Source organism: Engraulis encrasicolus, chromosome 23, assembly GCF_034702125.1.
Source record: "Engraulis encrasicolus isolate BLACKSEA-1 chromosome 23, IST_EnEncr_1.0, whole genome shotgun sequence".
In the NCBI taxonomy this organism is placed as follows: domain Eukaryota; kingdom Metazoa; phylum Chordata; class Actinopteri; order Clupeiformes; family Engraulidae; genus Engraulis; species Engraulis encrasicolus.
Genome location: NC_085879.1, coordinates 38263283 through 38289439, shown reverse-complemented (window position 1 = coordinate 38289439; position 26157 = coordinate 38263283). Strand labels below are relative to the sequence as shown.

The window sequence follows — 26157 nt, the reverse complement described above, 5'->3', positions numbered from 1 at the left end:
AAATAGATTGCGCGAGCACACTTCGTATGCCCTGCAAAAGTCCCAGGAGAAATAGTTAGGCAGGGGTATGCAGACTGGACGATAGAAAGGACAAGTACATACAAATATTTAAACACTAATGCTGTTTTGTTTGTCGGGGGTGTCGAGGCTCGATAAGCATGACCCTGAAAAGAGTTTTTGGAACTTAGGAAGACGCTGCAGACGCATGGAAATGCTGTCGACTTCCTTAGGGTCTTTTAGCGTTGCTCTCGACAAGAACAAGTTTCAAATCTCAACAGTTTAAAACTCCTTAGCGATCGCCCATCCATTGATTCTTTTCAAAACTACAGTAGCCGTGCCTCTGTTTAGACAGGCCAACTTTCCCCCGCTGGCGCGCGCTCCGACGGTGACTGATTTAAATAGGCTACATTCACAAATCCGACCTTCATGATTTGCTTGCGAACTGCCTACTCACGTGGTTAAACAACAAATATAGCAAACATTACAAAAAAAGAACAGACAACGGAGAATAGTGAAAAGGAGAATAGTGGAAGCTTGAGGAGGTTTAACATGACAGTATCAGAGGAGGATTGGCGCGACGACTGTCATTACTGCAGAAACACATGTCTTCCTCATGGACAAGAGGGTTGTTGAACATGTTTCAAAATTACCACTTCCCTCAACGTCGGCTATTTTTTCTCTTTCTCTGGGAATGTTTTAGGACCTAAACTCAACTTAAATGGACTCACTGAACTACTATGCTACAGAACTACTGACTGAGCCGCGCCATGGACTGGCTGGCTGCCAGCAGAGACAAGCGAGGCAACAGCGTGAGCGTGCAATAACCTATGAAGTTCAAGACACTTTGGCCTATATTACAATTACAAATTACAAATTAATTATAAATAATTATATTTTTTAATGTCCATTCGTCCATGGCTTGGAAATTTCGTCTCGTCTTAGTCTCTTTGACGAAAATATTTTTTATTTTCGTCATATTTTTATTTGCTGGAGGCAATTTTTAGTGCGTCATCGTCTCGTCATCGTCAAGGGAAAAAGGGGCGTTGACGAAATATTTTCGTCATCGTCGTGGTTGACGAAATTAACACTGCTGGCAACACTGGTCTCTAGTAGTTTACCCCTTCTGACCACTATGACCTAAATAAATGAGAACTTAAACAGGAAAGCGTCAGTATACTGTAATAAAATATTCAAATAGGCCTACCTCCACAACAAAATGAAACTACAATATTGATAGTGTGGTGTCATAAAAGTGCTTTTACATGCATTAGATCAGTGATTCCCAACCTATCGGCCGGGGTCCACTGGTGGGCAATGAAGGTATTCCAAGTGGGCCTTGAAATCATATTCCAAAAAAAAAAATCATATTTTGGTGTGTGTTGTTGATTTATTTGAGTTTTATTCTTAATTGGGTCAGAGGTGGGCCCCGAACATTTGTGACAATTTCGAGTGGGTCCCAAGTTGGAAAAGGTTGGGAACCCATGCATTAGATCATACTGTACGTACCACCAGTTCTCCCGTTCAGTTCAGCTCCCTGCTGCCTAAGTAGGTTTCATAAAGAAGAACTAGAGTTGAGTGCAGAAGTGGGGGAGAAGACTTTGGTTCATTGTCCTACAGTACCAAGTGCATGCACTACACACATCTAAGGAAGAAGTGCACTGCACTATGCGCTATAATAGCTCTCTCACTGGGCCTTTTCAAAGCATCATTGATGTTTTGCACGCAAAGCTTTTTTAACCTTATTCATTCCAGGTTGCTGCAGTTTCTTGTTTTGTAGAAAAACAAGGCCAGCGATGTCATTTTGACCACATTGTGAAAAAACAAGTTTCACAATGTTCTCTGCGAAGTTGCTACATCGTATGTCTTCATTTCAAGGCCCTTGCTTCACTTATATTAAAATTTCATGAACACCATAACTTTAAACATAGAGAATAACAAACTATAACACTTTAGAATAGAGTTCACACCAGCCACTAATAACCTATATGCTTTACATTACATCACATTACACTTTTACAGACGCTTTTATCAACAGCGACTCACAGTTATTAGGTACAGGGTATTGGTTACTGTCCTGGAGCAATGTGTGTCGGGTTATGTGCCTTGCTCAAGGGCACTTCAGCCATAGATAGATGAAGGTGCTGGTAAGGGTGGGATTAGAACCTGTTACTCTCTGATCTAAAGGTCAGCGCTCTAACCATTGAGCCATGGCTTTTACATAAGTCTATATGACTTATATAAGACATGGTTTAAGCAAAATTGAGAGCCTTTAATTACATCAAAGCAACATCTCTATCACATTGCTATAATGTGAATTTAAGCGGCTCCTCACTCAATTGCTTCAAACACTTTCCCCTTCGTAGGTAAACAGGCGGAGGCACCATGTCGGAGAGTAACCTGGAGGAGATCTTCATCAAACGATCGCAACAGAAGAAAAAGACATCTCCGCTAAACTACAAAGAGAGGTTATTCGTCCTCTCCGAAAACAAGATCAGCTACTTTGACTACGACCCTGAGAAAAAGGTAAGCTGCCCCGCTATCTGCTATAGGCTCACGCTGAGAGATCACCTAGGGAAATTCCAGATAGTGTTAAAGATCTAACTGGTGTGTGTGTGTGTGTGTGTGTGTGTGTGTGTGTGTGTGTGTGTGTGTGTGTGTGTGTGTGTGTGTGTGTGTGTGTGTGTGTGTGTGTGTGTGTGTGTGTGTGTGTGGGAGAGTGTGCGTGCATGCATGCTTGCGTGCATGTGTATGTGTGTGTCTGTGTGTGTGTGTGTGTCTCCATGTGAGTGCATGTGTGCATGTATGTGTATGTGTGTGTGTACGGTGTGTGTGTGTGTACAGTGTGTGTGTATGTATGTGTGTGTACAGTATCTGTGTGTGTGTGTGTGTGTGTGTGTGTGTGTGTGTGTGTGTGTGTGTGTGTGTGTGTGTGTGTGTGTGTGTGTGTGTCGCTGGGACAGCAAGTGGCACTAAAGAACTCCAACCAGAAGCCATGGTTCACAGGAGACGTTCACAGACTGCTGAGGGCCAGAGACAAAGCCTTCAGAGCAGGAGACGTAGCTGGCCTAAAAGCAGCAAGAGCAAACCTGTCCCAGGGCATCAGGAAAGCAAAAAAGGAATACTCGGACAAAATAACAACACACTTCAAAGACAGCAGAGATGCACAGAGCCTGTGGCAGGGCATACAGGCCATCACGGACTATAAGCCCGCACCACGAAGCTGTGACAACAACACCTCTCTGCTAAACGACCTGAACAGTTTCTTTGCCCGTTTTGAAGCACAAAATGACACTCATCCACAGAAAACTCCCCCTCCCCCCCATGATCAACCCCTGTACCTGTCCTCTGCCAGTGTGAAGAGGACACTGGCCACCATCAACCCACGCAAAGCAGCTGGCCCAGACAACATACCTGGCCGAGTGTTGAAGGATTGTGCAGAAGAGCTGAAGGATGTCTTCACAGACATCTTTAACATCTCTCTGGAGCAAGCAGTCATCCCATCACTTTTCAAAGCTGCTACCATCATACCCGTGCCGAAGAAATCATCACCATCATGCTTCAATGACTACCGTCCTGACGCCCATAATCATGAAGTGCTTCGAACGGCTAGTCCTGTCACACATCAAAGCCACCCTACCCCCCACCCTGGACCCCTACCAGTTCGCATACCGAGCCAAGCGATCCACGGAGGATGCAATCTGCTCTGCCCTCCATCCAGCCCTCACCCACTTGGACAATAAAGACTCATATGTGAGAATGCTGTTCATTGACTTCAGCTCAGCATTCAATACCATAATACCACAACAACTCATCAGAAAACTGGACAAACTAGGTTTCAGCACCTCCCTCTGCAACTGGCTGCTGGACTTCCTGATGCAGAGACCACAAGCAGTACGGGTAGGGAATAACACCTCAAGCACCCTGACCCTGAGCACGGGGGCTCCGCAAGGTTGTGTTCTCAGCCCCCTGCTGTTCACGCTGCTGACACATGACTGCACAACGACCCACAGCACTAACCATCTAGTGAAGTTTGCGGATGTACAACACTGGTGGGGCCTCATCACTAAGGGCGATGAGACCCCACTACAGAGAAGAAGTAGACCTGCTGGCCAGATGGTGCAAAGACAACAACCTCCTGCTGAATGTCAACAAGACCAAGGAGATTGTTGTCAACTTTCAGAGGGTCCAAAAACAAACTGCCACCACTGACCATCGACGGTGATGCTGTGGAGAGAGTGAGCAGCTGCACCAAGTTCCTTGGAGTGCACATCAGCGACGACCTCTCTTGGACCACCAACACTAACTACATCACTGGCGAAGAAGGCCCATCAGCGTCTCTACCTTCTTGCGCAAACTAAGAAGGCAAGTGCTACACCCTCCATCATGACAACATTCTACAGAGGAACCATAGAGAGCGTCGTGTCCAGCTGCATCACAGTGTGGGGAGGAAGCTGCACGGAGAAAAACAGGAAGACACTCCAGCGTGTTGTGAACACAGCGAAGAAGATCATTGGAGTACCACTCCCCTCCCTGCAGGACATTTACACCGCACGCCTCTCCCGAAAAGCACTGATGATCATCAAAGACACAAGCCACCCTGCACACAAACTGTTCAGCCTCCTGCCCTCTGGAAAGAGGTACAGGCGCCTCCGTTCCCGTACCACCAGGCTTGCAAGCAGCACGATGCATCAAGCAATCAAGATACTGAACACTCAACCCACTCTCCCTTCACTGTCAGCCTCTAGCCAGCCAGGCCACTGACAACGCTCCCCCCCCTCATCCCCACCACCATATCTGCGACTGAACATTCCACCTGCACTACTACATCTGTGACTGAACTTTCAACTGCACTAACTCAAAACATACACATGCACACACACACACACACACACCACACACACACACACACACACACACACACACACACACACACACACACACACACACACACACACACACCACACACACACACACACACACAAGCACACTGCACTTTCTGCACTAAACCCAAACATACACACACTGACACACAACTCATACTCACACACATACACACACACACACACACAAACACACACACATACACAGGTACTCACACACAGACGCACACCGCACTTTCTACCTGCACTAAACACACACACACACACACACACACACACACACACACACACACACACACGCACACACGCACACAAAAACACATACAAACACACACACACACATACTGCTGCTGGTGTATTTAATAAAAACCTTTTTTTAATTATTTATTTCTTCAAATGCTACTATTACTATGTCAGAACGCTATAAAGGACTTTTAGAAAAAAGAACAACAAAATACCTCCTCTTAATGTATGTTCTCTACAAGTCTTCTGTTGTCCAGTCTTGCACTTTAAATGTCTGTATGAGCAATGTCTACGTCCATACTGTCTATGTCCATGTATGAGTACTGTCTATGTCTATACTGTCTATGTCCTTACCTAGATTAGTCTATGTCTGCATGGGAGAGCAAGAAACGCAATTTCAAATTCTTTGTATGACCAGTGCATGTAAAGAAATTGACAATAAACTTGACTTGACTTGACTTGACTAAAGGGTCACAATTTTCTCCACTAAAATTGAACACCAGAAAAGTAGTGATTTGTGGGGGACAGTTATTTGTTCAAACTGCTTTTATTGGTTATTTTGTTGGTAATGTTGACTTGAAGTGGGGATAGGTTTAGCATGTCTGTCTCTGTGTGTGTGTGTGTTTGCTTGCAAGCATGCATGCGTCCATGCATCTGTGCATGTGTGTGTGAACTTGGCTGAGCTGAACAACATGGTTGCATGACAATTTCTTTACACTGAACAGAAAAAGAAGGCATTGAAGGGCTCCGTTGACCTTGAGAAGATCAAGTGTGTGGAGACCGTGTTCCCCGATGACAGCGCCCCCTCTGAACGACAATTCCCCTTTCAGGTCTGTTCCTCCAATCCACCCAACCCTTTAGTCATTCATAGCCATTTGGTGAATAATACCTTTGGGTGGTAGACATCATCTGGGCTCTAAATTAGCAGCAGCCAACTGGCCAAATGCTGGTGAAAATTCAGTTTGGCTGGTAAAAAAGAAACCTTACTAGCCACTTCGACCCATTAGTAGGGGAGAGCGGGGTAAGGTGAGACATTTTTTACATGAACTCCCCTCTAGCCAAGCCAAAATTTTATATCTATACAATTTTCACATTTTCCACTAATATAGGATGTTACCCAACTATGGAAATGATCAGAGTATCTATATGACACACATTTTTGTGAAAAAAGCATGGTTAATACAACCAAACAACCATTTTTTCTTTTGGTAATAAGGGAATGTGAGGGGTATGAAACCAATGTGGTTAAATGATCACAAATTTGTTCCAATGCTGAGATATAGAGGGTGTCTCACATTACCCGATGTCTCACATTACCCCGCTCTCCCCTACAGTAACTGTGTGTTTGGCTTGTAAGATGGCTGGTGAAGAAAAAAAGTTAATTTAGAACCCTGGACATAATGTATATGAGTCAAAGACTCAGACGTCAGGTGGCTCAGATGTCAGGTGGCACAACGACATCTAATGCCCATAAACTAACTAGCAATTGGTGGTTGATATGCTGCAATGAAAATGCTTTTAGATAGTCCACTTAAAAACAAACTAAACAAAAAAAGAATTCCGTACAATAGTGGCACTGGCTGTCGTTGCGCCGCCCTGACGTGTGCTACTGCTGAAACGTCACTAACCCACAGGGCCGCTGACAGCTTTTGCTGGGCCTAGGACAAAGTCATCTGAAAGGGCCCCCTATCCAAAGGGCCCGGGACAACATACCGCTTTGCGAATTACATCTAAGAAATGCAAATTTTTCCAAACCCTCCACTTCAATGAAGTCTCCCATATTTTTTTCATTGACAGTCGGCAACCATAATACATACGTATAGTTCGGCCCCTTTACTGGGAGGAATTTGAAAAAATGGCCCTTGTTGAAATATAATTGAATACCCCTGGCCTAATGGTCCAAATGTGTCCCATTTTAGAGACAGTGTTATGTCAAATTTGCAGTAACTACAATATTCGACCTAATAGGCCTACCATTAGTTGGAAGGCCTTATTCGCAGTTTCATTCACTGTTGGCATAGTTACTGTACTTTGCCTTTATAGGACAGGATACTGTTGGTTTGTAGACATTCTCGGCATAGATAAATATTTGTCTACTGAATATACTGACTTGCTGTTGGACTTCTGTGAGCATCACTCTCTCATCCATCTGGTTACCTACGACTCATCCTCCTATCCATGTACCCATCCATCTATGAATTCATATTATCCACTCATCTGTTCATCCATCCATCCATCCATCCATCCGTCCATCCATCCATCCATCCATTATGCACCCATCCATCCATCCATCCATCTTTTCATCCACCCACCCATCCATCCATCCATCCATTAGTCCACCCATTCACCCATCCACCCACCCATCCATCCATCCATCCATTAGTCCACCCATTCACTCATCCATCCATTTATTCTCACAAAAGAAAACAGACTTGGTGTGTAACTGGAGTAGACATTTGTGTGACACTGTAAATGCAGTGTTTATAAACAACAAAACCAACCCTACCAAGGCAGCTCAATGTTACCCCCAAGGTCAACTTTGAGGTCACCAAAGTTGTTATTTTTTGGGCCAGTACTGTCAAAAGTAGCTAGAGCAGGCTTCTGAGGCTCCCTGCACCACATGAACCAAATGTACAGTGCTTTTTGACGTGTCTGTCCAAGCCTTATGCTCCATGGCTTTTGAGTTCTGCCTCAGAGATGGGAACTGAGATGAGCATTGATTGTTTGTGTGCCGGTGTATACACTTAACATCTGTGAGCCAGAACAGTTCCCCCGATACTCTGAGAGCACAGCAAAAGGGTTGACACAATTTGACTTCATGAAAGTGGATAGTGAGAAGTGAAACCAGGTCTTTCTGTCTCTCGAAAAAGAAGCCCATGTGCACAGCAGGTGTTGCAACTTACCGCACACACATGCATGCACAAACACACTCACACGCATAAACACACACACACACACTCACACGCATAAGCACACACACACACACACACACACACACACACACACACACACACACACACACACACACACACACACACACACACACAGCTCACCTGGAATGGTCAATCGTTTTAAGTTTTAAAGTGTAAACACTATTTTTTCCCCACACTTCCATTCTCTCTCTGCGTGTCAGTTGTTTGCTCTTGACCCAGAGAACTACTGACCGACTAACTGTAAACCTCAATTTGACACACTGTAACAGATTCATTTGACTTTTGCACAAAATGAAATCTATCTATAGTAGATGTAAGAAGAGTAATATTTCAATTTCAATTTCAGTTTAGTTTATTAGTGACCATGTACAATTAAAACTCATATGTTGCCATTCCATGCATTGCACCAGCGTTAGCCTCAGGCTAATTACCTCTGCCAAGGAGGTTATTTTTCCGGTTGCGTTGGTTTGTCGGTCTGTCTGACAGCAGGATAACTCAAAAAGTAATTAACAGATGTTACTATAGAATATATACTTTGTGGAGTTGTTGATAAAAGGACCAAGTGATTACATTTTGGTGGTGATCCGGATCACAGTCCGGATCCAGGGTTGTTTTAAAGATTCTTCATCATTGTGGGAGAGGGCGAATTTTGACATTAAAGTTTCTAACTCCACAAAAAGAAGGCAGAAAGACTTGGAAAAAGGGTGTCATAGTCAAATGTTCTATCAACAACTTCCTTGGCACAGGGCATTTCTAGTTTACATCTGCATTACCTGGCAGAACATAAAACATAAAAACATATGAACATACACACACACGGAAATAGGCTACAGTAAGCAAATCTCTTGAGTGATCACATGAGTGTCCCCTACACCCCCCTCCCCCTCCACACGCACACACGCACATGCACACACACACACACACACACACACACACACACACACACACACACACACACACACACACGAAAACATTGTCAGCACCATAAAGCAGTTACACTTTTGACCGTTTTTCAGAACATTTCAACTTAAAGTTCCTCCCCCCCATAGGTGCCCACGAGGGTGCAGGGCCCACCGTGAAATGCCCGCTATGCCAGATGGCCAGTCCAGCCCTGCTACAAATACAGCAATTATCCTGATTAGCCTTTCAAATCTCTTCGAGACTTGGTCTGACCAAGAGCATAGAAATTAACATTTCCAAAACAGCATGGTTGACACACCTCCCTTGGTTTGCAACTGGTTGTTTGCTTTCCGACAAAGTGGGAGGAGTTCCTGGTTTTCTGGAGCTCAGAAACGATATTTGTATTGCTCCTGGCCTGACTAGAAGCAACAATGAAGGTGTTGCGTCACTAGGAGGTCGCAGCCTGGCTACACAGCAATATCAGCGTTTACCAGGGCTGCACTTGACACTTGCAATTGAACCCCTCACAACATTTCTCCGTTTCTCCTCTTGCACACAGATCATCTATGATGAAGGACCCCTCTACATTTTCGCCAAGTCCGACGAGATCCGCAAAAAATGGATCCACAGGATACGGCATGGTGAGTATGAGAGCGTAATAGTCCATATATTAAAATGTTCATGATACAAACATAACACATCAGCGTGCCGAGCCAAACCAGACCGCGTGTGTGTCTGTCTGTGTTAAACCTGTTGCATAGATTTTTGACCATAAAGTACACTTTGACCATAAAGTTCACTTTTGACTTTGACCTAGTCTGGAATCTCATGGTTCAATATATTCAAACCCTAAACCGGACCCTGACCCTAACTCCTTGCCTTGAACTAGATAGCTTGGCCATATCGACATTGACATGGAGGTGAAAATTGGTTTGCTGTCTTTGGCATTTTCGATGATCTTAGTGCAATTCCGCCCAAAACCGTCAGTGGGGCCTGACTGTTATGATAAATTCTAGCCTGCTGGGACATTTGGAGACTCAGAAATCAGGAATAAAAAGTTAGTGCAGTTAGGGGCAGCTGCTTTAGCACCACCTCGTCCCTATCTGTGCACGCCAATGGCCAACACTATGACCAGTCTGTCAAACACTTGCATAGCCATTATGCTGTCTCCAGAAGTGCCGGGCAAGTGCCTGTTGTGGCAATCTTATCTTACAAGGACCAGGACTGGACCAACTCGTCAGACAAAAATCTTTTTAGCCGTTGGGCGGGCTCGTCTAGTTTACGAAGCTAACACCACATCACACACCCAGCGTTGTACAAAGTAGAAGTAAACGCAGGGCCGCCGCTAGGCATAAGCAGAGTAAGCAGAGCGCTTAGGGCCTCAACCACTTTGCCACTTGGGCCCTAAATTGAAATTGACTAAAAAACGTATATCATTATCATTATTATATTGGGAGGGGGGGGCTCCTGACCAGTTATGCTTAGGGGCCTCCAAAACCTTAGCAGCGGCCCTGAGTAAACGTACTCCTACAGATGTAATTACAACACTAGTGGCGTGATATTACCGGTACATGGTTTCAACATTGTAATATTATACCACTAGTTTTGTAATGACATGTTAGCACTTCTACTCCTACGTTATACCACTCTGATCACACCACATCACATCATGCACTCGTCATCCAACATCCTGACATCCCAATGCATCTGCCACCTGTGCGCGAGAGTTCTCGTCACTCATGCAAATCTGGTGTTTATTTAATGGAAATGTCCTTCCTTCCCACTCTCTCTTTCTGGGCCAAAGTTGTGAGGTTCAACAAGGACCTGATGCAAAAGTACCACCCATGCTTCTGGGAAGACGGCGTGTGGAAATGCTGCCAGCAGGTGGTCAAGCAAGCCATGGGGTGCCGAGTGCTGGAGACCAGGAACGGCGGTAAGGGTCTACATTACTAGCCTGACGAGCCAGGGGTGCTTTTCTCGAAGCCATACTTGGTAACTTCTTTGTTGTTTGCAATGTAATTTCCCATTGGCAACTACCCAATTTGTTAACTGGCTAACAACTACACTTTCGAGAAACGCACCCCAGACCATTCATTTTGAATTACCTTGTAATTCACGAATGGTCTGATTACACTTCTCTGGGGAGGGTTTTCAGTCGACGACCACCAGATGGGCAGTGTTACCAGTCAATAAGCAAACTGACTTGGTAGCATAATGACATACGTCATGAACGCCAACTGTCAGCAATTGGTCAGAGCTCATTTCAAACCAGAGCTGAGCTCACTCCTCCCACCCAAGTGCTCCAGGGCATCGAGGATCCAGACCAAAAATGAATTACAAAGTAATTAATGTGGTCTGGTAAAACCAGGCTACATTACATTACATAACATTTGATTTAGTAGACACTTTTAACCAAAGCCACTTTCAAAGAGGACATACAAGCAAGTGTGGGATCAAAACAAAGTACAGCAGTATAGTAGTATTTCCCAACCTTTTCTTTCTTGCATGTCCCCTAAGCCTTTCTGTCATACTATGAGTATCCACCTTTCTCATACCCTATATCTTTTCCTCTATTCCAGTGTGACCAGTGGTGTAGTCTATGTAGAACGTGGGTATACGGAGTATACCCACTTCAAAATTTCAGGGATTTCAGTATACCCACTTATAATTGATTGATCCATTATTTAGAATGGCACAAATATATACAGTATACCCACTTCAGAAAATGCTCAAATATACAGTATACCCACCACAAAAAAATTAACTACACCACTGAATGTGACCATGCTCTGGCCTGATTATCATCAGCTTTCAAATCTCTTCGAGACTTGGTCTGACTAAGACCATAACAATGAATGTTTCCCGAATGGCATGGTTGACCCACCTCCTTAGATTTGCTACTGTTTTACTGGTGTCCGAAAAAAGTGGGTGGAGTTCCCTTTTTTTGGGAGATCAGAAACGATATTTACATTGCTCTTGGCCTGACTAGAAGCAACGGCGAAGGTGTTGTGTCACTAGGAGGGCATGGCCTGGCTAACCATGCTCCAGTCCATACATTTACTATATTTTATTACAAGTACCGCCTGCAGTGTGCTGGCATGCCCTAGTGGTACATCATGTACCTCCTGGTTGGGAATCACTGGTCCATACTGCCCCACAAAGACAAAGTGCAGCAAATATGCCAACCTTGAAACTGAGAAAAATGGCTTCAAAGGCTTTGACAAAGCCTTGGTATTGTTTTGGATATTCTGGTTACTGCAAATTTGACATAGAAATGTCTCTAAAACAGGACACTTTGGACCATAAGGCTTTGTCACAAGATAAAGGAGGAGTAATGAAAACCATTTTCAATCTAAACTCCATTCTGACAAAAGAGTATTAAGTAGTTACTGTACTTTGCCTTTGTAGGGCAGTATAGTGCAATAACATGAAAGACCTAGTCCATAACACTGCAGGAACATTGTATTGACTTCTTCACGTTACAGACGTCGAGTCTGATACAAGAGTACATTTTCATTTTTTATTCACTTAGACTGCAGGATCAACACAATGAGTTAAGTCAACACTAAATATGTTGAATTAACACGCAAAACTTACTGCATATACTGTATGTCTTTATTTTTGTTATGCCAAGTACACCGTAAAAAATGGGCTGTCAATATTTCAGAGTAAACTTATATACATCCACATATGGTATTTGCAACACTGTGGAGTGTCAAATTACTCCTGGCAGTGGAGTCAGTGTAAAATTGTGAAGGTGGCCAGTGTCGTTTAAACTCTACAATTCTTAATATTTGCACAATATTCAGTGGAGCCAACTCTGAAAAATGTTACACTGACCAAAGAGTAAAATAAACTGTATTTTTGAGTGGGAACAATTGTTTTCGCTTTCAACTCTGTAGGAGTTATATTACTGTAACACTGGTATTTTTTTTACTGTGTATGGCGCGATGTCATTTGGAACAGCTCATTGAATAGCAAAGAGGAAGTAGTAGATAAGAATGTAAAATATAGAAATAGATAAGAATAGCTGTGGGTAGAGGAGAATAATAGATCAAATGTACAGGACTTTATGGAAATATAGATTGTACAATGTACCAGTACCATTATCAAGCTGTGGATCAATACATATCCATTTGCATGTAGGCTACTCTGCTGTATATGGTTGGCATGTATATGCAGGCCCGCCGACAAGTATGTTGCCCCGGGCCCAGGGAGATAGGGGGCCCAGAATTAGTTTCCCATTACGTTTAATCTATTGGGCTGGGGGCCCTTTCGAATGACTTTGTCCTGGGCCCAGAAAAAGTTGTCAGCGGCCCTGTGTATATGTACTGCATATGGTTGTCATTTTGGGGATGATGTCTTCATAGAATAAACGCTTTCTGTGTCATTTTATTTTGAAGGATTCAAACAATCACATCGGAAATCCCGAAAACCTCTACCACCCACCCCAGAGGAGGTCAGTCTTTTTAAATTCATGATTTTTTAAACTTTCTTTCATTATTTCATTATTTATTTATTATTCTTTACTTTTTTGTTGCTTTGTTTCTTTCTTTCTTTCTTTCACAGGGCTAGAAATATTCGCCCTCTGAAAGAATATAGCTATAAGATTATTTATAATGAATAAATAGCCAGAAAATACAATTTGTCACCTGGTGAATGAATATCCTGCCCTTTGACTGGTGCCCATTATTCCCCGGTAGGCTACCGGGCTAAAAGGCAGTAACTGTGCATAGCTCTGAACTGAGTAAAATGACTTTAAAATGACTCTGTAGTCCAGTCCATGTAGTTTAGTGAAAGCGTGAAAGTGAAAGTGAAAGCCCATTGGGAAACTCCAACTCCCATTGTCATTGTGACACAGCACACAAGTGAACACTGCACACAACGAAATTGTATTTATGCCTCACCCGTGCAAGGGGGCTGCCCTCAGTGGGGCCCCATGGGGAGCAGTGCGGTGGGACGGTACCATGCTCAGGGTACCTCAGTCATGGAGGAGGATGGGGGGAGAGCACTGGTTGATTACTCCCTCCACCAACCTGGCGGGTCGGGAGTCGAACCGGCAACCTCTGGGATGCAAGTCTGACGCCCTAACCGCTCACCCATGACTGCCCAAATACATAAAGCACCTGCAAAAAATGCATGCTGAATGTCTAAGCCCTTGTTGGGAAACTTGCCCTCAGTCTTTACAAACCTAAATATCTCAGCCCCCGAAGCTCATAAAACATGAAATACATTTAAGCCAAGTAGACCCTCCTCTTGCATTTGATTGTGTTCATTCAGCTGTAACATACTCACATTTTTATTTTAAAAGCTAAAATCTCAAGAGCCTGAATGCAGCGTACAGTATATGTCGCTCCAGGGCACCAAAGGTCAAACAACATTTACGAGTCATCACGCTAAAATGGGTTAAGTCATGTCTCCCTCCAGTCCACACATGTGCATGTGTGTCCCACTTACAGGACAAGCCCTGCAGGCCGCTGCCTCCACAGCCTCCGCCGCAGCAACAGGGCCCCGGTCCGGGCAGCACGGTGATCGCCGAGTACCCCTACGTCCCCCAGGGCCCCCAGGACCTGGAGCTGCGCAAGGACGAGGAGTACACCATCCTGGAGATGGGCGACGCCAACTGGTGGAGGGCCAAAGACAAATATGGGTACGGGCAGAGTTGTATAAAGTATAAATGTGTATAAAGTGTATAAATAAATATGTATATAAAGCCACTGCAGATTTTATCGTAGAATATGGATGCACACTCAGTCAACTTTAACTTCAGTCACTGTGAAGTATATCAGTCAGTGGTCAGTTATTCAAGCTGTTCACTTAACCGGCTGAAATAATGTAGTGCCATTTCTTTTTCATTGCTGATCTTTCATAGGAGGGAAGGATACATTCCAAGTAACTATGTCACAGAGGCAATGAATGGACTGGAGAGGTTTGAGTAAGTGCCCACCATCTTGATCTTAACCCTTTCATGCAGATCCTATGTTAGTGTCACCAAAATGGTGAAGATGGCCATCTCTTACTTAAGACTCACACTAACGTCATCTCATAGCAATGTTGTTACGATGTAAAAACTTTCAACAACACTTTCAAGGTGTGCTGTGTAGGATGGTGGCCAGAGTTTGTATTGCAGCTATGCTGCTCATTGAAACTGTGCTGCATTTTGCCAAATGTAATCTTTTCATGAATATTTACAAAATGACAAACTAATATTTACTGGTATGACCAAAGTATAATAAGTTTTGCAGCTAAAATGTCAAATTCAAAATGGCAGACCATGGAGATCAACCTTTACACTTAGGAAAAGTGTGATTTTTGCAGTTATAATGACAACTTAGAATATGATGGTGGTGGTAAGTGCTAGTGGAAAAGGAAACATTTGTGAATGGGCAGCATGAATTTTGGAAACTACTAAAAATATTACACAGTGCACCAGAAACAAACAAAGTGCTGCACATTCCTAAGTTGTCGGTAAATGTTTAATGTTGTGATCGATGATGTAATTATAGGCTACAGTGAATGCCGGCAATACTATGTGCATGAAAGAGCTATGAGAGTAGACCATCTGATACTTTGCATTTACTTAGCACAGGAAATTAAGAGGAAACTCAACACTTTCCTGTGCCCTGTCTGGGCTGATACTGTTATGCATTTAGTCTTTTAGTCTTTAGTAATACATGAAAAGCTTATTAATGTGTCCTCTTTTTTAAATCAAATGAAACGGGATGGAATAGTGTTTGATGCAATCTACTGTACTGTAAAATCTTCTAGACCACGAAACACCAATCACTCAAAACACACTGCTGAATTTATTTGGGCACCCACCAGGTCACAGGTCAAAATGCTAACACTATATGTGTCTATGTTTGGGCAGATGGTACTGCAAAAACATGAACAGAAGCCAGGCTGAGCAGCTACTGAAGACCGAGGTAAACCATCTTCTCACCGCAAGGCACTGCCACAGACATAGAAAAAATAAAAGCATGAGAAAAGTTGCATATATGGCTATCTTCAGAATCTGTTGCAGTAGTAAATGAAGAAAATAAAAACATGCCAGGTATCCTAAAGGGTATACACTAGAGGCATTTTTATTGAGCTTTTTTGGTGGTGGTGTTGTTCACATGCTCTCTTTGTTGCGATTCACAGAACAAGGATGGCGGCTTCTTGGTTCGTGACTCGAGCAAAGCTGGGAAGTACACAGTTTCTGTCTTCTCAAAAGTTAGCGGGTGAGTTTCTGGCGGTAAATGAACTAAGTGCAACCCCCCTTAAAATGCAGAACATACAGTACAGTAACATTAATAAGCAAAAGTGAAAGTGACAATAAGACAAGTTCTTAAAATGTGGGTGTGTTGCTGCATGGCGATGAATAATGGCACAAATGTCCTGTGACATTGCTGAATTTGCATGCATCTTCTCAAAAATCACAAACAATAAAGGCTTTTAACTGTAGAAGGGGAGACTGCTTTGATTGCTCTGCTGATTGGTTCACCTGATTTGTTGCTTGACATACTGTGCACCTCGTGCGTTTTCTCCGCAGGGAGACTACAGGCATCTGCAAACACTACAACATCTGCACCACTTCACAAGGGCAGTTCTACCTGGCCCAGTTACACAACTTCACCTCCATTCCAGAACTCATCAACTACCATCAGCACAACTCAGCAGGTACAGCAAGCAGGAGGGGTCAATCTTCATTATGCATTATGCAATGTTAATTATCTCAGTATTCATATTGGGTTAGGTTTCATTTTACTGTCCTTTTTTTCATAGGTATAGTGTAACAAACTGGGTAATAGCATGTAACACCATGTAATTACACTTAAAGGGACACTGTGTGAGATTTTTAGTTGTTTATTTCCAGAATTCATGCTGCCCATTCACTAATGTTACCTTTTTCATGAATACTTATCACCAGCATCAAATTCTAAGTACTCATTACGACTGGGAAAATTGCACTTTCCATACACGAAAAGGAGATCTTCTCCATGGTAGGCCATTTAGAATTTCCAAAAATAGCCATTTTTAGCTGCAAAAATGACTGTACTTGGACCATACTAGAAAATATTTGTTTATTACTTAGTAAACTTTCATGTAAAGATCACATTTGACAATAGGCAACCCAGTTTCAATGAGCAGCATAGTTGCAGTACCTTTTTTGACCATTTCCTGCACAGTGTCCCTTTAAGTTAAGGTTAGTTAAGGTTAGGTTTAGCGTTAGTTATGTAGGCCTACAGTGTAAGGGCGTATTCAGACCAGGCAAGTCCGAAACGTCACTTTCTTTGGTCCGTTTGGTCGTCTGGTCCGAACCAAATGGGGTAGGTTTGAATACGCCCTTTGTATATAATATAACATGTTGGTATGTAGATTCACTAAAAGACACCGTGCAATTGTGTGAAGTCACATACTGGATCCTTATTTAAGCTTGAGAAACAGTGAAACGTACCCTATTCAGTTGTTAAACTCATGAGCATATCTCTTTATATTTTTCAGGGTTAGTAAGTAGATTGAAGTATATAATGTCCAATCGAGCAGACAGTGCGCCATCCCCCTTTGGCCTTGGCTATGGTGAGTTTTTGATCAATCATCCAATGCCTCAGACATCTTTTATTTATTTTAGTGTTTTTTCTGTTGCTAAGCTATGCTTTCGTCCTCCTTATTGTGTGTTGAATGGCTTTTATTTAATTAGGCAAGTTCATGTAAATGGCACTGAATAATAATAATATAATGGATAGTAATGTAAAATAAAAATAATTTAAAGAATTACATAAAAATAGAGCAATAAGCTAAGCAACTGATACTCAACACACTGCCTGATACTTCTGACTGAAGTTAGCCTGTGAAGATGTTCATGTCTGCTGCGGTTTGTTGTTTTCTCTCATTGTAGGTGTTTGGGAGATTGACCCCACTCATCTAACCTTCATAAAGGAACTAGGTTGTGGTCAGTTTGGGGTGGTGAAGTACGGCAAGTGGCAAGGCCAGCACGACGTAGCGATTAAAATGATCAAAGAGGGATCCATGTCTGAGGATGACTTCATCGAGGAGGCCAAGGTCATGATGTGAGTGTTGTGTGCAGCCAGTGCAGGTTATTCTCTCCGTCTAGGAGGTTATGTTTTGGGTCGCGTTGGTTTGTCTGTTTGTTTGTTTGTTTGCCTGTCAGCAAGATAACTCAAAATGTTGAATGAACGGATTTTGATGAAATTTTGTGGAGTTGTTTGAAATGACAAAAGGAACAGCTGATTCAACTGATTCAACAGCTGATTCACCATTGCAGGATAGGTCAAGTTTTGACATTCCAGTTTCTAACTCCACAAAATCAGGTAGAAAGACATGAAAAAAATATAGGGTGTAATGTAACCCGACGTTTTACCGCGCAGTCCACCCCACCTTGGGGTCTCGAACCCGCCACCACACCAATGAGAGTCACAGCACGATACCGCTGGCTACCATTAGTGTATGAGGCTTCGTTCCACGCCACAGTCTGCTAGTTGGCCTCGCTTACAGTAACAGCATAGTCAAATGTTCTAGCTAACAGACTCCTTGGCGGAGGTCTGCACTCTCTGAGTGCATTTCTAGTGAATAAATGGGCTAAGTGCTACACAGTGGATCCCCAAAAAGTAATTGTAAAGTAGGCATTTATTCAAATGAATATCATTTTCAAAATGAAAATGTCCATTCTTAATTTACAGACGTCATTTTATTGTTCTGTCACCACTTGTTCTCAAGCTAACAATGTGAATAAACTAACAATGTTAACATTTGCTTTCACTTTAATGGCTTCTATACAAAAAAAAAACATGTACCTGAATCACTATAGTATATGGGTTATTTTGGTGGCGCTAACTTGGAGTTTCCTTCTTCTTGTCACAAAACCAGGAAGCTGCGCCATCAAAACCTGGTTCAGCTCTATGGCGTTTGCACAAAACAGAAGCCCATTTACATTGTCACAGAGTTCCTGTCAAACGGATGTTTGCTGACCTACCTGCGGGACACCCTTAACAATCCGACTGCCATCCATTTACTGGAGATGTGCAAGGACGTGACTGAGGGGATGGCCTATCTAGAGTCTCAGCAGTTCATCCACAGAGATCTTGTAAGTTTCACAAACAGTTTTTCAAAAGAGTAAGAGTATGCATGCACACATCCCACCTTGCTGAGGCCAGGTGCAGGACAAAGGCATATCAGACATAGAAAAAGTAGAAGTCTGCAAGTTTTACAAACAGATCAATTAATCATTAATTACCAACACTATCCTCTATCTATTTCTATTTATTTGTGACAAGATGTTGTTTGATTCACTTTTTTTTATTCAGGCTGCAAGGAACTGCTTGGTAGCTGCCAATGGAACCATCAAAGTGACTGACTTTGGTCTGTCAAGGTAATGTGGTAGGCAATAGTGGGGCTAATTCAGTAAGACCAGGGTGGTGACAATCCTAGTGAAATGTTTTGTTGTTATATACAGGGGACATGATAGTGTAGCCGACCCTGTTGAAATAAAATGTTGTCATGGGGAATTTATACCTTCAGGTCATCCTATCATCCTAACATGTTGAATGGTTTACATTTATTTAACTAATAATATACAAATGAGAAAGTCTTCATAATAAATGGATATTATTACACAGGTTTTACAGTGCTTTTCACTCAAAGACCATCTACAGGTGAAAAACCTGTACACAGTACAAACACACAGAATAAGGATGGTCACTGTATATGGATGATCACTTTTGCATCTATAGAGATTAAACTGTAAATGACCGTTGATGCAACTGAACTAGCCTGAGAAAGAATCTGGAGCACATTACAGTTTAAACTTTGGCAGTTGGGTGCAATGCTAACACACTGACAATGCAAACACGGATGTTAACAACATATTCAGAGTCAACACTTAACTGAAGTGCTGACACTCAAGAAGGTGTGGTGAACATCGAAACTTTAGTCGGTGTGTTTGCACCAATTAAATGTTAATGGATGATACATAGAGTGCCAACTTAATGTATTGACAAAGTCAGAGTCTATCTTATATAATAATCATATCATCCATTTCATTCTTAGGTACGTGCTGGATGATGAGTACACCAGTTCTGCTGGAACCAAGTTCCCTGTGCGCTGGTCTCCACCTGAAGTTCTGCTGTATTGCAAATTCAGCAGCAAGTCTGATATATGGGCATATGGTCAGTGACTACCCGTATCAATTACGTATATCAATATTGAATACATAATCATGCTTAGATATCACATTGTGCACCATATCACCCTTGCGTGGTGAGGCCTAAATGCAATTTTGTTGTGTGCCATGTGCACTTGTGTGCTGTGGAGTACTGTGTCACAATGGCCATGGGAATTGGAGTTTCCCAGTTGGGCTTTCACTTTCACTTTCACTCATTATGCATACTCACTGCATACTTTATGCTTTTATGCTGAGTATGAGATATAAACATAGGCTACCTACTCCTCTTTGCTTCTTCAAACCCTCTCCCATTGAAATGATATGAGTGGGTGCGGTGCATTTAAGGGCACTGACAGGTTTTGACCTGCAGTAGAGTCCATGCAGTCAAGTCCTTGTTATAGTCTAATAGTGGGCCAACATCAGCCAATATACTCAACTGCAACACTAAGTCATTTTCCCGACCTTTAATAGGCCTATTATATATGATCTTTATTACAAGCTCTAGGCCCAATAGGCAGACACACATCATAGTATACATAAAAAAACATTGTTTTTTGCATTGGCCTGATAGGATAGTTATAATGTAATGAACGTTTGGACAGTCATGGCTTCTAACTGCTGAGTAGGTTTGATGGATCGAACCATCTCTGCAATCGACTGCGTATTACATGCTACGTGTATGTGGGCTTATGTCTTCAACCTGCAGGATAAACTAAGATGAAAATTACTCAGTGTTCCTTTAAACCCACCTAATTTTGCCAAAAGGTATTGAATAGTAACTTTTGGCTTCATATGAGATGGACCTGGAGTTGCATCAACAGCAATGTCCAAACACAGTACCTAAAACTACTTGCAAATGTCGAGCATGTACTCTCTACAAATAGATCTTTATATCTAGTTTTTATTTTTTAATGCGACTGAACATTGCTCCTCAGGTGTCTTGATGTGGGAAATCTACACCTTGGGGAAAATGCCCTACGAACGGCTGAATAACTCAGAGATTGTGGACAAGGTGTCGACTGGCCTTCGCCTCTACCGCCCCCAACTGGCCAATGAGAGAGTCTACTCCATCATGAGCATCTGCTGGAGAGACGTACGTTTGTGCTTAGTTGATAGTATTATGTATCGCAGCAGTATCTACTGTATATCATGGACTGCTAAATGATAAATGTCTGTATGTGATGAAGTTTATAGTCCAGATTCATGAGGATCTGCTGGAATGATGTGTATAATTGTGTTTGATAATACTTACCATATCTGTAGGGCCTCCTCTGATACAAATCATTGAAGATTATGATAAAATACTAAATACCGGTACTACATTATTAATTGTGTGTCAGAGGTCCCCCTGTCAGTGCCATGTCCTTAGAATCATCCTTATTTTCACCCCACTGGCAACACTCTACTGTTGAACTATACATACTATCTATATATGGACTTCTAAATGATTAATATCCTTTTGGGAATAAGGTTTATACAGTAGTCAGAAAGTATGCTAGTATGAGTACTCAGAAAAGCAGCTTAGAATATACTAGGTGTTGTCAGGATGGAATGCTGAATTACTTCTCCAAATGCTACTCTTCATACATGCACACAAATACTGTACCTTCTATTTAATGGCCTCTTGTGCACCCATTCACAGAAACCAGAGGACCGGCCAACCTTCATCGAGCTGGTGTCGAATGTTCAAGACTTGCTGTACGAGATGCAGTAGTTGAGGATGTACCAATCAACAGTGGTGTCAATCTCGTCCGTGTCCAGAAAGTGAAAACCGTGCCACGAATTTGATCCAACCAGCTCTAAATCAGCTGATTATTGTGCACACAAGACAGGTAGACCAACAACTTATTGAAGTCACCTGTGTTGCAAGGAAACTGTGGCAGGGTTTTTACTTTCTGGACCTGGAGTTGACACCTCTGCCAATAAATAACAACGCTGTTCCAGTCTACCATACCCCCAACGAGGAAGAAGAGGCACTGAGGAAGACTGTCACCATGGGAGCAAGCTATACGGATGAGGGCTGGCTTTACAGAATCAGAGACACTTTTACTGTGAAGACCAGAGTGTGATGTACAGACCATCGATTGTATAATGTAGCCAAACCCTCCCGTCTTTTCCTGGAAGGCAAAATACTGTGAATACCCAAATGTGTGTTTACTAGCAAATTTTTATCACCAATTTATATCTGCAACAATATGGTCAATAATTGTAAGGTTTTGTTATTGAGAATATGGGCCTAAATGTATTATTATTATTATTACTATTATTACTGTTATTATTATTATTGTTATTATTATTATTATTATTATTATTATGAAGCCACTGATTGGGAGTTATTAGGCTACTGAGTTGTATATTATTCTTGGGACTTAAATAAAAATAATAATAAGCTAGAGCTTTAATGTATTGGTTTTGGCAGGATAAGTTGGGCTAAAATTCAGACCAAATAGCTTGGAAAGTTAACTTCAATAGTGTCTTAATAAACTAGCAAAATAAAATGTCCACTCCAAATACTAACCTGTGTATTGTTGGCCCAGTGTCTCCGAGTGAGGAGTAGTGACGTGCAGAGGCGCATCTTGCCACCAGGCAAGGCAGGCAGCCGCTTGGGCCCCCCAAGCCCCAGCCTAGATAGTGAATAACAGCCCATACTGTATTACAATAGTGGTGATTTTGGTTCAAATATTCATTCTTTTGCATTTTCGCTTGGGGCCCCACCTGACCCCAGAATCGCCTCTGGTGACGTGGATGGACATGTAGGGATACGGTAGTTCATGGGCTTATTTGTGAAACCACAGTGGGATAATGTAAACTCGCCTCCAAAAGAGTTGTCGCCTACCCATCTGTTTGGAATAACAGCTAATAACCTGACTTTCAATTAATCACTTGGCTTCAGAAGTCACTCATATGAAAGCTACAACCCTCTCGAATGAAAATAAATTTACAAAAATAATGCACCAAAGAAAGATTGACCCTTTAATGAACACAGACAGGGCAGATTTTGACAAGACAAAAGTTTTGTCGCCTATCGAACATAATGTGAAAATGAGCAGATAAGTCACTTCAAAACACTTCAAATATGCAGATTGGGTGTCATACTTAATCACTGATTCACTCACACCTCTCCAGAAAATCAACTTTGGCCTTAGGTGTATGTTTAGGGTCATTGTAATCATGGAAAGCAACACATTGAAAATCAATGGAGTTCAATGAGAGATGGTGACATATTTGCTATTTGTAGAGCAATACATTTTTAACTTCATGATGTAATCAACGATAAAAGCCCTCACACACCAGCAGCATGCATGCAGCTCCACATAAGAGCTGTATCCCTCCCATGTTTGACTTTAGGCACCATGTATTTTTTCCAAATTCTTCACCTTTAACACCAAAGAAGTCTCTCCCACTGTCCTGTCTCAAAAAAGCCAGCCAAGAGTATGTCAGGCCTAATTCTGACAAAAATGAAGGCTAATGGGACTCATACTCTGAAGTCAAGATCCCAAGATCAACCATATTAGAACTGATAGCATCAAAACTATATGGTGTTTGAGATGAAGAATATGAAAAAAGAGAAATGGTGCATAAAGTGAAACATGGTACAGATACAGCTCTTATGAGGAGCTGCATGAATGCTGCAGGTGTTTGAGGGCTTTTATCATTGATTAAATCATGAAGTTAAACATGTATTGCTCTACGAATAGTGAATATGTCACCATCTCTCATTGAACTCCATTGATTTTCATTGTGTTGCTTTCCATGATTACAATGACCCTAAACATACACCTAAGGCCAAAGTTGATTTTCTGGAGAGGTGAGAGTGATTCAGTGATTAAGTATGACACCCAATCTGCGTATTTGAAGTGTTTTGAAGTGACTTTTCTGCTCATTTTCACATTATGTTCGATAGGCGACAAAACTTTTGTCTTGTGAAAATCTGCCCTGTCTGTGTTTAATAAAGGGTCAATCTTTCTTTGGTGCATGAAATTTATGTTTGTACATACATTTCCATTCGGGAGGGTTGTAGCTTTCATATGAGTGACTTCTGAAGCCAAGTGATTAATTGAAAGTCAGGTTATTAGCTGTTATTCCAAACAGATGGATAGGCGACAACTCTTTTGGAGGCGAGTGTAGTCATGAATAGTATGTATTACATAAGTAACCACAGTGTACTGTAGCCAGAGACCAGAGATGGTTTTACTCAAGAGAGTTCAGTGGAACCACCTCTAAGTGCAAACCTGTCACTTCAAACACACATGGACCAAAACGTATCTCTGGTTACATTGTTACAAGCATAACCTTAGAGAGAGAGAGAGAGCAGCACTAATACAGCAAGCTGTTCCTGACATGGTAAGTAGAAGAGAGACTACCAACAAGCCAGCTGCAATATTTAGTACCAGAACTTGCAGACTATCAAAGAGGTAGTAGATTCTATCTTCTTGCTACTATGACTGGAAGAACTTCTGCTACTGACACAGTAAATGGGGAGGGACTATCTTCAGTGTGGCTTAGTTGTTGTCCAACCATTTCTCTCCTATCCATAGACCTGTAATGTGATTGGTCAAATGACGTTCCGGTTCCTGTGACGTAAGCAGTCTAGCTAAACACGTGAAGGTCAGGGGCAGTGCAGTGCACTTTGTCTCGCGAAAAAAACCCTTATATTGGCATAAATTGAGGTCTGTGTTGAAGAAAAGTTATAATGGAAGGCGCAGGAGCAACAGACCCTCAACTGCAGCACTTCATCGAAATCGAGTCTCAAAAGCAGAGGTTTCAGCAACTGGTTCATCAAATGACTGAAGTGTGTTGGGTAAGTGAGTGGGGCTATGTTGACTTGGCTATCACTGCCACTGTTATCTATTAAACGTATTCCTTTGCGAGTAATCTCGGAAAACGGCTGTGAAATGATAAAAGAAACGAGTCGACGTTGTAACTGAATGTTATTTAACACAACAAAACGATACAGTTGCCGCTTCCGCTGCGGTTGAACTTATACAAAGCTAGCTACTGCTAACAGCTGGGCCTGCCGCCCCTCTGACAGTTTACAAATGGTGTCTTGCGGCATTCAATTTAAAAATGTATTCTGACAATCGCCTTAGAAACCAACCCTAAACGAAACGTTTTGCTGTTTTAGGAAAAATGTATGGAGAAACCGGGTCCAAAGCTCGATTCCAGGACGGAGGTCTGCTTTGTGAATTGTGTGGAACGGTTCATTGACACGAGCCAATTCATCCTCAACAGACTTGAGCAAACCCAGAGGAGTAGTTCGAGAGGCTCATTTTCAGAGTCCTTGTCTGACTAGCACCAGCGCTGATGGGGACTAATTTGTGAATCAGTGTCCGGTCAGCAGGTACGGCTTGGATGACTCCAAGCTTACTTGTGTACTGTCAGGCGAAACCCCATAAACTATATGGCCAAACAAATGTGACATTTGGAAGACAAAGTGCCTCTGTTCGTTGCATATGCCTGCAAAACGCCTGAGAAGGTAGGTCGTGGAGGAATCGTTGACCTCTCTCAGACTATAAACACAGAAGAAGGTATTTCTGGAGTAATTTTGTTTAGAGGTGTCGCTTCATGCGAGTGTGTTACCTGTGTTGTGGTTTTGGGGGTGGAAATGAGGCCTGCAACGCGCATGTGTGACCTCACCCCGCTTTGTCACTGAATGTCATCGCTCGCATTCGAGGGACACTTGATTCTGTTTCATTATAATTGTGTAAAATGATGGGATATAGTTTGTCCGAAGAGTCACGTTATTGAATATTGCAATAAAGGAAAAACACAAGTGGTAACTGTTGCGTAATTATTCCAGAAGTCCAACATCACTACTGTGCAAATAGACAATTCCAACAATGACATAAAACCACCAATTACAAGGCCTGCATTTTTCCAGTGATTCGGCAAGAAGGTTTTTTTTATTGGTCTATCATACCACATATGCAAGTTAACTTCCCACTATACCTACATGGGTACAACAAATATGAAGCGTTCAACTGTAGGTAACCAGACTTAGCTGTCATTATTAGATTAATGAGAATCTCATGGTACT

At 42.3% G+C, this 26157-nt stretch overlaps 2 protein-coding genes across 2 annotated transcripts in view; both read left to right on the top strand.

Moving 5' to 3' along the window:
* Positions 1-22598, top strand: part of btk (Bruton agammaglobulinemia tyrosine kinase) — a 39068-nt gene extending 16470 nt beyond the window's left edge. The window contains exons 2-18 of the mRNA XM_063189786.1: positions 2364-2523; positions 5849-5953; positions 9516-9597; positions 10761-10889; positions 13360-13415; positions 14416-14606; positions 14829-14891; positions 15828-15882; positions 16100-16179; positions 16491-16618; positions 17444-17518; positions 17838-18009; positions 18827-19043; positions 19264-19328; positions 20006-20124; positions 21056-21213; positions 21763-22598. Coding sequence (XP_063045856.1) covers positions 2383-2523; positions 5849-5953; positions 9516-9597; positions 10761-10889; positions 13360-13415; positions 14416-14606; positions 14829-14891; positions 15828-15882; positions 16100-16179; positions 16491-16618; positions 17444-17518; positions 17838-18009; positions 18827-19043; positions 19264-19328; positions 20006-20124; positions 21056-21213; positions 21763-21834 — 1908 coding nt within the window. The 5' untranslated portion in view covers positions 2364-2382 and the 3' untranslated portion in view covers positions 21835-22598. The remainder of the gene's footprint in view (positions 1-2363; positions 2524-5848; positions 5954-9515; positions 9598-10760; positions 10890-13359; positions 13416-14415; positions 14607-14828; positions 14892-15827; positions 15883-16099; positions 16180-16490; positions 16619-17443; positions 17519-17837; positions 18010-18826; positions 19044-19263; positions 19329-20005; positions 20125-21055; positions 21214-21762) is intronic.
* Positions 22599-24740: 2142 nt separating this feature from the next.
* Positions 24741-25900, top strand: timm8a (translocase of inner mitochondrial membrane 8 homolog A (yeast)). Its single transcript, XM_063190379.1, has 2 exons — positions 24741-24921; positions 25246-25900. The coding sequence occupies exons 1-2, from the start codon at positions 24814-24816 to the stop codon at positions 25411-25413; spliced, it is 276 nt and encodes a 91-aa protein (XP_063046449.1). The 5' UTR covers positions 24741-24813; the 3' UTR covers positions 25414-25900.
* The last annotated feature ends 257 nt before the right edge of the window (positions 25901-26157 follow it).